General features: G+C 36.4%; 1 protein-coding gene across 1 annotated transcript in view; it reads right to left on the reverse strand.

The window, feature by feature from the left end:
- The window catches only part of LOC107582281 (serine/threonine-protein kinase DCLK1-like), a 32,227-nt gene that overhangs the window by 7,924 nt on the left and 11,976 nt on the right, over window positions 1-12,327 (reverse strand). Inside the window, exons 3-7 of the mRNA XM_016268048.1 lie at window positions 8,052-8,188; window positions 4,710-4,809; window positions 3,796-3,912; window positions 3,311-3,377; window positions 413-591 (exon numbers count right to left, since the gene is read on the reverse strand). Coding sequence (XP_016123534.1) covers window positions 413-591; window positions 3,311-3,377; window positions 3,796-3,912; window positions 4,710-4,809; window positions 8,052-8,188 — 600 coding nt within the window. The remainder of the gene's footprint in view (window positions 1-412; window positions 592-3,310; window positions 3,378-3,795; window positions 3,913-4,709; window positions 4,810-8,051; window positions 8,189-12,327) is intronic.

Consider the following 12,327-nt stretch of genomic DNA (forward strand, 5'->3'; position numbering starts at 1 on the left):
TATATATTCTGCCCTGATCATTTTTAATTCATTATAATTCTAATTAAATTAGGTAAAATATATACTTAATGAAAATAAAATTATGACAATATATACACAGCATAAGTAGAGGTAAGTACAGGCTACAGCAGACTAAAACTTACACAAAGATGCTCAATATTATATGTGCCATATGAGGCATTATTATATCAAGCATCGATCACTACAGCACTTTCACTACAAATGGATCCTTCAGTATGAGAAGCATAAACACAATGCTTAGAAATATGATGAACACTAGTATCACAGCCATGAAAAATCTGCAATGAATAGATATTAACCCTTCATTCAGATACAATGTAGTTAAAAACGAAATTATTTAATTTCTCTACAGCGCCTCAAGAAAAACAAAATAAAAATTGAAATATCTCACCTTTACGAGTTTGCAGCACTAACCCGTTTGTCCTAACTGCTAAAGAGTGCAGCAAGCTGCCAGAGCAAACTGCGATTCCTCCTGCGCTCATAGTGACTGTTAGGCAGCGAGAGTATGAATGAGAGTGGGAGAGGAGGAGAGGATGTATGTAGTGTGTGTCGGCAGCCTTCTGCGCACACCTTACATCATAAACAGCCACAGAGGGAGGGGTTTCGCTCATAAACATGCCATATCATGTGTGGGTGACTATAAAGATCTCCAAAGAGATCTCACAGCAAAACACTGTGAAGATGCTTCTGAATGGCGTGAGTGCAGCCGAGCGGATGACGTGGTGTTGTGAGTGGATTTCTGAAGTATCTCAAGCACTGTGTGAATACAAATAATGCTGTTTGAAGCTCAGATTATCAGAGATGCGGCCACTAATATGATTACATTCAAAGCACATTAAGTAACAAAGAGATCTCAGTCTCAGATATCAATGCTACTCTGTGTTTGTGTGTCACTGTGATCTGAATATCGTGCTCCCTCGCCATCTGTATACACTATCACAGCCTGACATAATTCAGCATGTGGAGAGAATGATAATGCATCATCGTGTTATTTTTGGGATGGAAAACAGATTTGATGGACTATCAGATCAGCCGTCATTCATGTGTGTGATTACCGAATGGCAAACTTGGGGAAAACATTAGTCAGAGGATGATAGTGACAGGGAACAGCAGTGAGAACTTCACTTTCAAACTGGATCACACTTTATATATTTACATATAGTTTTTGAGGCATGGATGTTGATGATTAGAGGGATTTTATAGTTTATACACTATAAATATGGCCGTAATTGTAATGTAAAAAACTGTAAAAATGCTACAGTAAAACTCTGTTAATTAGTTAAACAGTAAGTTTCCTTAATCTATATGGCGAAAAACTGTTAGTGATGGGACAGTTCATGTATAGCAAATGTTAAATGTACTGTTCATAAGAACAAGCCAACTTTAATTTACAGTGAAAAAACATAAATTGACATTAATCATACTCTCTGAGAAAAAAAGGTACAAAAGCTGTCACTGGGGCGGTACAAAATGGTCCCAATGTGTCATAAACAGAGAAAAGCATCCAGAAACCTGGTGAAACAAAAAACAGCTTAAACCAATCTAAGGTGGTCTAAGATGGTCCCCCAGCATGACCAGACCAGTTAGTTTTTAAAATATTCTTGGCACATTCAGCCAGGCAGAGTGCAAGATCAGCTAGTCAATGGCCAGATAAACTACCTAAACATCATGTTTCTATGAGAAGAATAGAATAGAACAAAATAGAAGAGAAGATCATAAACAGAATACAAACCCGATTCCAAAAAAGTTGGGACACTATAAATTGTGAATAAAAACAGAATGCAATGATGTGGAAGTTTCAAATTTCAATATTTTATTCAGAATACAACATTTTCAGTAATCTAATCATCCATTATCTAATCCATCTATCTAATCATTCACTGATATAAAAGTTGGTTGCCATTACCAGAACTATATATATGAAAAGTTCCAGCTAAGCAGCCAATCAGATTACATCAACACCAAACACAAGCATCACGGTGACTTGAACACTGAAACATCCCATTAAATTAATCTGCTAATTGACGCAAGAGCTCATTAGAGAGACTGAGAGTATATGACAAGTGTCGGCTGAATTAGTTCCCTAATTTAGGACATTACTCCTCAAACACATCTTCTGAGAATCAAAGATATCTGAAGATAATTAAGGCTACAAACTACAACACTCCACACTCATTCATGTTTGAAATTTACAACTTTGAATTCTGAGACTGCAATGAATCAACTGACAAGCAACCAGTTTAAATTTCACGAGTCACTCCTGCACATGAGTGTCAGCCTACTTCAGTGGGTATAGAAAAGAATCCCCCCCCCCTTAAAATAATCACTTTTTGTTGTTTTTGTTTTATCCAGCTGTATTTATTTATAACATCCAAGTGAAAGATATAACACCAACATGTCAGAAAATAATAAAGTTGGAAAAAAGATCACCCCTTGTGTCAGTATTTTGTTGAACTTGTTGCAGAGGGCAGCAGATTTTCCTCAATAATTTGACGGTATTTTGCCTTCTGTCCTGACAAGTGCTCCAGTCCCTGCTGCAGAGAAACACCCCCATAAAAGGATATTACGACCTACATGCTTTACTGTAGGAATGCTGTTATTTGGATGGTGAGCTGTATTGGATTTCCTCCAGACATATCGTTTGGTGTTGAGGCCAAATAATTAAATTTTAGTCTCATCTGCCTCAGAATCTTCAAGGTGCGTTTTGGCAAAGCTCAGTCGTGGCTGCATGTGGCCTTTCTTGAGGAGTGGCTTTTTTCTTGCAACCCTCCCATATAAGCCACATTTATGGAAAATTTGTGATATCGTTTTCACATGCACATAATGACCACTCTTTGTCATAAATTCCTGTAACTGCTTCAGAGTTGCTGTAGGCCTCTTGGTCGCCCCTCTGACCAGTTTCCTCCTGGTTCTTTCATCCAGTTTGGAGTGACGTCCTGATCCAGGGAGGGTCTGTGTTGTACCAAATACCTTCCACTTCTTAATAATAGACTTCACTGTGCATCTAGGCATTGATAAAGCCTTTGAAAAATTGTTTTGTATCCATCTCCTGACTTGTGCCTGTCCACAACTTTATCCCGGAGATCTTTTGACAGTGCCTTGCCACCCATACAGTAGTTGATTGTGTGCCATTGAGAAGGTTTGATTGAGTTTTCAAGTCATTTTTAGGAGGTGGGTGATCCTTTTTCCAACACAGTGATTCTGGTTTTTAATTTTTAGCATTTTTTCTGACATGTTGGTGTTATATCTTTCACTTGGATGTTGCACTGAGTATATAGAAGACCCATACCTGAGCTGCTGGAACCAGGGGACTTGCTCCTTCTTGAAAGTCCACAGCTGCGGGGAGAGCTGCGGCCCTGCATGGAAGAAATACGTCTGACCAGTTTCCTCCTGGTTCTTTCATCCAGTTTGGAGTGACGTCCTGATCCAGGGAGGGTCTGTGTTGTACCAAATACCTTCCACTTCTTAATAATAGACTTCACTGTGCATCTAGGCATTGATAAAGCCTTTGAAAAATTGTTTTGTATCCATCTCCTGACTTGTGCCTGTCCACAACTTTATCCCGGAGATCTTTTGACAGTGCCTTGCCACCCATACAGTAGTTGATTGTGTGCCATTGAGAAGGTTTGATTGAGTTTTCAAGTCATTTTTAGGAGGTGGGTGATCCTTTTTCCAACACAGTGATTCTGGTTTTTAATTTTTAGCATTTTTTCTGACATGTTGGTGTTATATCTTTCACTTGGATGTTGCACTGAGTATATAGAAGACCCATACCTGAGCTGCTGGAACCAGGGGACTTGCTCCTTCTTGAAAGTCCACAGCTGCGGGGAGAGCTGCGGCCCTGCATGGAAGAAATACGCCCATAGGACTGCGATTTCACCACCCTGCACTCTGAGAAAGCAGCAAAAGATAAACACATCTGAATTCAGTCTGGTTTTACTGCAGAGGCCTCAGCAAACCTTCCTCGGTTCCAGCTCTACACTATGAGCCTCCTGTCTCTGTAAAACACACCGAAGAACGTCTAATCTGTGTGGACGACCTGATGTCACCGCCGATCAATCTACCGCAACCTCATTCTGACCCAAACATGTCAGCCTGACATGCCGGAGGTCTGATCAGAGGAGATCTGACAGGCTGGTTTGCTCTCGGACCACATGCACAGAATCAATATGTCTATCAATAGGATTTTAAAATAGCTCAAAGTCTGGTGCATGATTCTGCACTGTAAATGTCAATGGCAATTAATTCATTTAATAAACCTGGATAATAAACAGCTAATGTCATAATAATAGTTACAAATGTCAGTAAATTATGATACTAAGTTTTTTTAACTTAATATGCTATTTTGTTTACAAAAAGCAGCATTTTGAAAATGGAAAACACATTTGCTGTTAATGTCAGTAAAGCTTTAAAATATATGCAAATGACAACACTGATACTGACAGCAGTAAACAAATGCTACAGCTAATTAATTAAAACAAACACCAGCGGAAGAGCTTATTATCTGAAGTTAAAACTTTAATTCTCAAATAATACAATATTGGACAGGATGTTTATTTGCCAAAAAACCTTATTTAAATTTATAAATCAAATTATTCACGTAACTAAGGTCGGTGGCACAGTTGTTATTGGTCTTAGGGAAACAGTCATGCTTTAAAAAGGGATGGACACATTATCCATTATCTTACCACTCTCATCCAACAGGAAGTCATCCTGGTAGCGGAACTTCTCTGGGCCACAGGCAAGAAATATATCATCTTCACCAAAGAAGTCCTGAAGGCTTGCCACCTACAAAAACAGCAGAGGTAGACTTATTATATGAAAATACACTTCTGTTCAAAAGTTTGGGGTTGTTCACCAAGGCTGAATTTATTTGATCAAAAATACAGCAAAAACAGGAATATTGTACAGTTTTCTATTTTAATATATTTTAAAATGTAATTTATTCATGTGACGGAAAGCTGAATTTTCAGCAGCCATTAGTCTCATGATCCTTCAGAAATCATTCTAATATGCTGAACATTTCTTATTATTGTCAATGTTGAAAACAGTTTGCTTACTATTTTTGTGGAAACTGATACTTTTTTTTCAGGTTTCTTTGATGAATAAAAAAACAGCATTTATTTGACGACAGAAATCATTTGTAACTTTATAAATGTCTTTACTTTTGATCAATTTAATGCATCCTTGCTGAATAAAAGCCAGGTTTCTTTGATGAATAAAAAAACAGCATTTATTTGACGACAGAAATCATTTGTAGTCTTTACTTTTGATCAATTTAATGCATCCTTGCTGAATAAAAGCATCTAACCGTCCCTAAACTTTTGAACTATAGTGTATATTTTCTTTCTTTTTTGTGGTCCTAATACAGATAAACATATTCAATTTCACTTATTCACAATATAAAACTCACTAGATATAACTGAAAAAAATATGATGTAGCTTGTAAATAGATGCATTTTCTAATTAAATACAAAATACTTAGCCCAAATAGTGTAGAAATTAGGCTAAATAGATGAATTAGGCTGAAATAGGCTAAATAAAACAATCCATTCATATAAAGTCAATAATTCAAGGCTCAGATGTAAAGGTCAGTTTGATCAGTGTCTCAAACAGTGTTTCACATCCTCATTCTAAAGGTCAGTGATCAGTGATTCATACAGCTGCATGAATGAGAAGGCACTTTAGCATCTCACTTTAATGTATCATTTACACATACCAATGAGAACTTGTTTCTGTAGCAACAGTGACGTCATCACCAAGATCAGGGTAAGATGATTCAGTCAGGAGGCACAAAGTGAGCTAATGCTCTCACGCTGGGTGCAAAAAGAGTGAATGATCCGATATTCAGTGATATTACAACAGTATAAATGGTATCTCTGATGAACGCAGCAAAAGTCGGATAATAAGCCTGCTACTGTATGTGTGATATTTTGTGTGCAACACAGCAGAGGTGAGTTGAGTGTTCCACCTAATATTTTAAAGGCAAGACATCTGTTCTTAACTATTCCGCACATAGTAACATTAAAGTGAAGACTATTATAACAATGACAGATCTAATGAATTCTAATGACAAATCTAATTCAACGATTCATTATGTATAGTGGTTGATTGTTATAAAAGCCATTACTTCAGTGGTAAATATCCCAGCCAGAGAGAGTCTTCATAATAAGCTCAGTTTTTTGTAGTTTTGTTCTTGTTTTTGATTCATTTATTGCTCCAGTATAGAGCATTAGAATATAAGTGTCATTTGGAATGGTCATCAAAATGAGGAATACGCTTTTAAGAACCAGATGGTGTAGAACAGCAACCGTCCATTACTGGAGACTGACTGTCTGTGCCGTAAAGATTTAAAAGAAAGGGAATAAACTGTTCAGTCATTTTATAACAGTAGCAATATTGACATAGTCTTTATGGCAAGCTGGGAATCTGAAAAATCTGGCAGTCTGATCAAAAGTTGTGCACGAAATTTCACCTTGTGCTGCAGCACCAGCTTCTGGAAAGCATGCAAACTAACAACAAAATAAGCAGTAGACATAATACAGTCTATTCCAAAGTCAGATACTTGGTTTAAATATTTAAATACATACCTGGAACCTAACAAGTCCCAAAAATTCCACTGGCTGAAAATTAAACGGTACAGAAAACCAAATAATGAATTTAAACGTGCCATTTTCATCCTAGAGATAATTTCTCATGATCACCACAAGATGGTGCAGACACCTCATTTTGCAACTGCCACCAACAAGGACTACATAACTAATACTTACAAGCAATACTTATTCTTCTTCTGCCCAACATTTCAGCTTTTTCAGCATCTCTGATGCCCCTGAAGCCCCTGCCATATCTCAGCACCAAATGATCATAATAATATGTGAATGGGCTTTTTAAAATTGGGACAGTATACAGAAGCAATCTTTAAAATCCTGATGACACCACTCACATTTAGAAGATGAAGAACAGTCTAGTTAATTCATTCATAAAGTAGCATTCACACCATCAACATCATTCAATTACATCCAGATAAATAAATGTAAAGATCAGAAGATCAGAAAAACCTAAGATGGTCTTGGAAACTAGTCTCCTTACATTTTACTTTGATTGCAAAAGGGTAAATCTCCTGGCTTTAAGTCAGTCTGTTGGCAGGAACAGTTTGTACCAGGCAGGAGCCGTAAAACTCAAAAACACGCTCAAATCTGATGAATTATGTTTTTAATCCATATCCGCCATCTGAAGTATACTCTTAAAAATAAAGGTGCTTCACGATGCCATAGAAGAACCTTTTTGTCTAAATGGTTCCATAAAGAACCTTTAACATCTGAAGAACCTTTCTGTTTCACAAAAGGTTCTTTGTGGCGAAATAAGGTTCTTCAGATTACAAAAAGGTAAGAAAGAGATGGTACCATCTGAAGTATACTCTTAAAAATAAAGGTGCTTCACGATGCCATAGAATAACCTTTTTGTCTAAATGGTTCCATAAAGAACCTTTAACATCTGAAGAACCTTACTGTTTCACAAAAGGTTCTTTGTGGCGAAATAAGGTTCTTCAGATTACAAAAAGGTAAGAAAGAGATGGTTCTTTAAAGAACCTTTGACTGAATGGTTCTTTGTGGAACCAAAAATGGTTCTTCTATGGCATCGCTTGAAGAACCTTTTGAAGCACCTTTATTTTTAAGAGTGTAGTGACTAAAACTGGCTCTACAAGTAAATAAAATTGGATTCAAGTGAAACGATGCCAAGATACGATGTACTCCATTTCTTCCTAAACCTCTTAAAATACAGCAAAAGGATCTTCTAACCTCAGTTAACTTTCTGTTGACTGGTTGACTTTATGTCCTAACAAAGTTAGTAGATAGCAGCAGGTAGCATGTTCAGAATGAAATAATTGGTCAAGAATATTTAGTTATCCATTACTGTAAGCATCAGCTATGAGGATGTATCATAAATAAATCAGGGTGATACAGAGATATGACCTTTTCTAAAGGTTCCATAATTGTGATTAACAGCTACATGCTGAAGTTAATGAGCACCTCCTGCAGGTTTATGTCCTGTTTGACAGGAAGCTTTTTACTGGGTTTTTCTCTCAGTGCATTCCTACGATGTGGTTCATCTGCGAAGCCATTACTGACACTTATCAACAGATCCATCATGCAGAAGTACGCAAAGCCTTTAAGAGTTTGGGGAATGATCTTTGACTAAATTAAGCTTTCTTTTCACCAAATCATGAAGCAGAGTGTGTAATTCGACAAACCCTACTTGCAAGCATTCATGCATAGGTCACAATATCCACATCAGCTGCCTTCTTATTTTTCATATTTCATAAGGCTATTTGTCTCCTGAATAAATATGGGTGTTATGAACTGATGCACATGAATAATTCACTAGATTCTCAAGGATTCTGTTAAAGGTGTGTGAGGGGAAGCTTTTCGGTTGCTTAAAACCACAAACTCATTCATAATAATCTATAATAATGTACAAAAATATTAAATTCCATTTCATTACTGAATACAATTACATGGCAAAAATTGTAGTTCGTAAAGTATTCCATTACAATACACATTTTAGGTAATATATAATCTCACCGCTGTTTGATTACTTTTAGATTACTTTTAAAAATATATTACATTCTTTGCGATCAACAACATGAGAAGGATCTGCAGGGGCAAGAAGTTTTAAAAGATAGAAAAAGGATAAACTATGAAAAATGGATTGTCATTTTGTAAACAATATATAATAATGTAATCAATAAAAAGTAACTGTAGTCTGATTGTGAGCATTTTAAAATGTAATATAATCTAAACACAAGTATTTAAAAGTAATCTAAAAGTAATCTATTCAAAGGTAATCTAAAAGTAATTTTTGGAATCTGATTACGTAATCCAGATTACATACAATACAGTTACTGCAAATATTATATATATGTGTATGTGTGTGTGTGTGTGCGTTATATCTCAAAACATAAACAATGGTACTGATAGTACAAACTAGGCCTTGATGTATTGGATAATTTATAGTCTTTCGCACTGTGCTGTCCCAAATTTTCATTACACTGAGACATATGCTATCACAGTTTTAGATCACCTGTGTGGGGGTTGTCTACCATTTCACCAGGAAGGAGTTTTCTCAGGAAATACATTAGCATAGTTGCTAGAAATAGTCTGTCTGGGTTCTGAGGTTGTGTGCGGTCTATCGCTGGAAGCATAAGGGAAATCCAGGCCAGATTGACAAAGTGTACTGACTAAATGCTGAGGAACATTGGATTATGTGCAAATTAATCTGGTTACTTTTATTGAATACGGTCATTATTATGATGTTCACTGATACTAGTACTAATTTATCTAAACGAACACAATTACCACATAGCAAACATATTTTACCACTAGAGTAAGTGTGCATTCACTATATTACTGAGTAAGTGCACAGTATAGCAATCGTATTATTTATTATATTAAAATATGTGGTAATATTATTTGTGGTTGAGACCCCAGAGGGTTAAACTATCATTACTGCTGTATTGAAAGGATGCTAGCAGCACAACCTTAACCAAACTCGCCCAAAATAAAAATGCAGTCATTATTTACTCACACTCATGTAATTCCAAACCCATATGCTGTTATTTTGTTCTTTGGAACACAAAAGGAGGATTCTGAAGAATATTCACATAGTTATTTTCCATTCAACTGTCCATAGTGACCTTAGGTGCTACTATAATTCAACCCAACTCCCGCTTCGACTTAATTGAGACAGAAGAATTACAGTTCAAACAAAGCCATATTCTCCTACAGCAGACATCTGTGCATTATCATCTGCCACAAAGCAAAATAATATTCTGATTTCCTAAAACGAGTCACTACAATATGGACAATTTCCCTGCCACAGAACTGAGATCTACATATTCAGTAGAGCAGGAAAGGCAAGCCAAACACTGTAAGATGGTGCGGCTGGGAGAGTATTGATTTCCTCTCAACATGGACTCAGTGACACAGCAGTAGCTGCACAGGCCGCCACATGTCCCAGCAATAACCCACAGATCATTGATCTGGACAGACTCCCGCTGTTAATACTCAGAAGCTTTCATCAGGCAAATGCAGCCAGCCTGTGCTCACCGATGCCATTCAGGACCTCTTAAACACAGGTTAGAAACACATACGCAAGACTGCGGTGGCGAATCTTAAAGACACGGACTGGTAAAACTATAAATGAATAGTAGGCATGGTAACACTTTAGTGTAGGGACCAATTCTCACTATTAAGTTGCTTATTAGCATGCCTATTATTAACATAAAAATACAAAATTGGCTGTTTAATACTTATAAAGCACATATTCTGCATGACCATATTCTACACCCCTAATCCTACCCAATATCTAAACTTAACAACTACCTTACTAACTATTAATAACTATTAATAAGCAGCAAATTGGGAGTTTACTGAGGCAAAAGTCATAGTTAATGGTTTGTTAATAGCGTAAATTGGACCTTAAAATAAAGTGACTGTAGACTAGGGTTGCAAAAAGGTGGAAAATTTCCAGTAAATTTCGGAAACATTCCAGAAAGTTTGGAAACTTTCGAGGATTTTTTGGAATACTCCAGGGATTTTTGGAAAGTTTCCGGAAATGTTCCACCCCTTTGCAACCCTACTGTAGACATTATTCTAAATAAATACTTAATATAAAATTAAAGTCTGACATGGTTTATTCCATTGAGGAATTTTACCATTATATATCAATAAGTGACTATGTTTAAGAGGGGCACACCATCAAAATACTTCCCGTGTTGGGTAAAAGCATCCTGGAGAATTATCATTTATTATTGAGAGGTTTATGAGATGGAGATGTACCATTAGAGTTAACTTTGCACTGCTTCAGCATGATAGTGTTCTCTCAGCTAATCAGAAGAAATCACTTCCGAAAAGTTCAGAATTCTGCAGGTGGCACTTGTGGCACTTCCTTAAAGCAGTGTTATTTTAGTATCATTGATAAACTATTATAGTTTTTGTTAATATTTTTGAATTAGAATTAATTTTTTTTATTTTCTGTTTTCACTTTAATTTTAAAGTTTTAGTCAAAGTTTTATTTTTTATTATTTTTAAATATGTCTTTATAATATTATTTATGAATTAATTTATAAATTTTAGTTTTAGTTATTTTAGTACCTCAACTTAAACTAAACAAAAATGCGAAATGTTGTCTTGGCAATTAGCTGAAATAAATAAAGTGTTTTTTTTAATATATTTTATTTTATTTTAGTTAATGTTTATTTTCGACGTTTTAGTCTTAGGCCCTGTCCACACGAACGTGGTTATTTTTAAAACCGCAGCTTTTTCTATGCGGTTTGGCCATTTGGCCGTTCGTCCACACACAAACGCAGCACCAGGTCACTGAAACCGAACATTTTTAAAAACTCCTGCCAGGGTGAAGATTTTCAAAAACTCAGGTTGCAGTGTTATCGTGTAGACAGCGGAACCAGAGTTTTTGGCTTGTGACGTCGGAGCCTGCTCTGTTATCTCCGCCTACTGGAAACTTTTTCAGGCTTCTGATTGGCCAACATGGCTTTACGGTTGAGATTATATTGCCACCTGTTGGCTTGGCATGCTCTTGACAGTGCTTCATAGCATGCGTTTGCGTTTTCATGTGGACGGAGATTTTTTTTTTAACAGAAGAAGGAAAAACTCTGTTTATAAAAATACCCGTGTACGTGTGTACATGGCCTTAGTTAACAATAATAACCCTGACTACAGACTACAGAGGGCTTCTTTTTCTTTAAAGGGATAGTTCATCTTCGGAACACAAATTAAGATATTTTTGATGAAATCCAAGAGATTTCTTTACCCTGCATACTGCATAGATAATTCTGCATACACGTTCAAGGCCCAGAAAGGTAGTAAGGAGTAAGGACATCATGAAAATAGCCCATGTGACATCAGTGGTTAACCGTAATTTTATGAAGCTACGAGAAAACTTTTTGTGTGCAAAGAAAACAAAAATAACAACTTTATTCAACTATTTCTTCTCTTCCCTGTCAGTCTTCGATGCACGTTCACCAGAGTACCACGATGCATGCGTGTGGTGCTGCTTACGCAGGAGCCGGCATTGTGTGAGTTCACACTACAAAAAGAAATCGGAAATCGGAATCGGCCAAACAAATTGCAATTGGTGCATCTCTAATGAAAAGTCATGGAAATGCATTGGTCAAAAGGTGTGGAAACCCTGTGAATAAGAACAAAATACATCACAGTAAAAATAAAACCGATTCTTGATGACGACCCACGCATTTTATGCATCAATTTTTCTGCGCTTGATTTTTGA

Source organism: Sinocyclocheilus grahami, unplaced genomic scaffold, assembly GCF_001515645.1.
Source record: "Sinocyclocheilus grahami isolate Dianchi unplaced genomic scaffold, SAMN03320097.WGS_v1.1 scaffold42.1, whole genome shotgun sequence".
Classification (NCBI taxonomy): domain Eukaryota; kingdom Metazoa; phylum Chordata; class Actinopteri; order Cypriniformes; family Cyprinidae; genus Sinocyclocheilus; species Sinocyclocheilus grahami.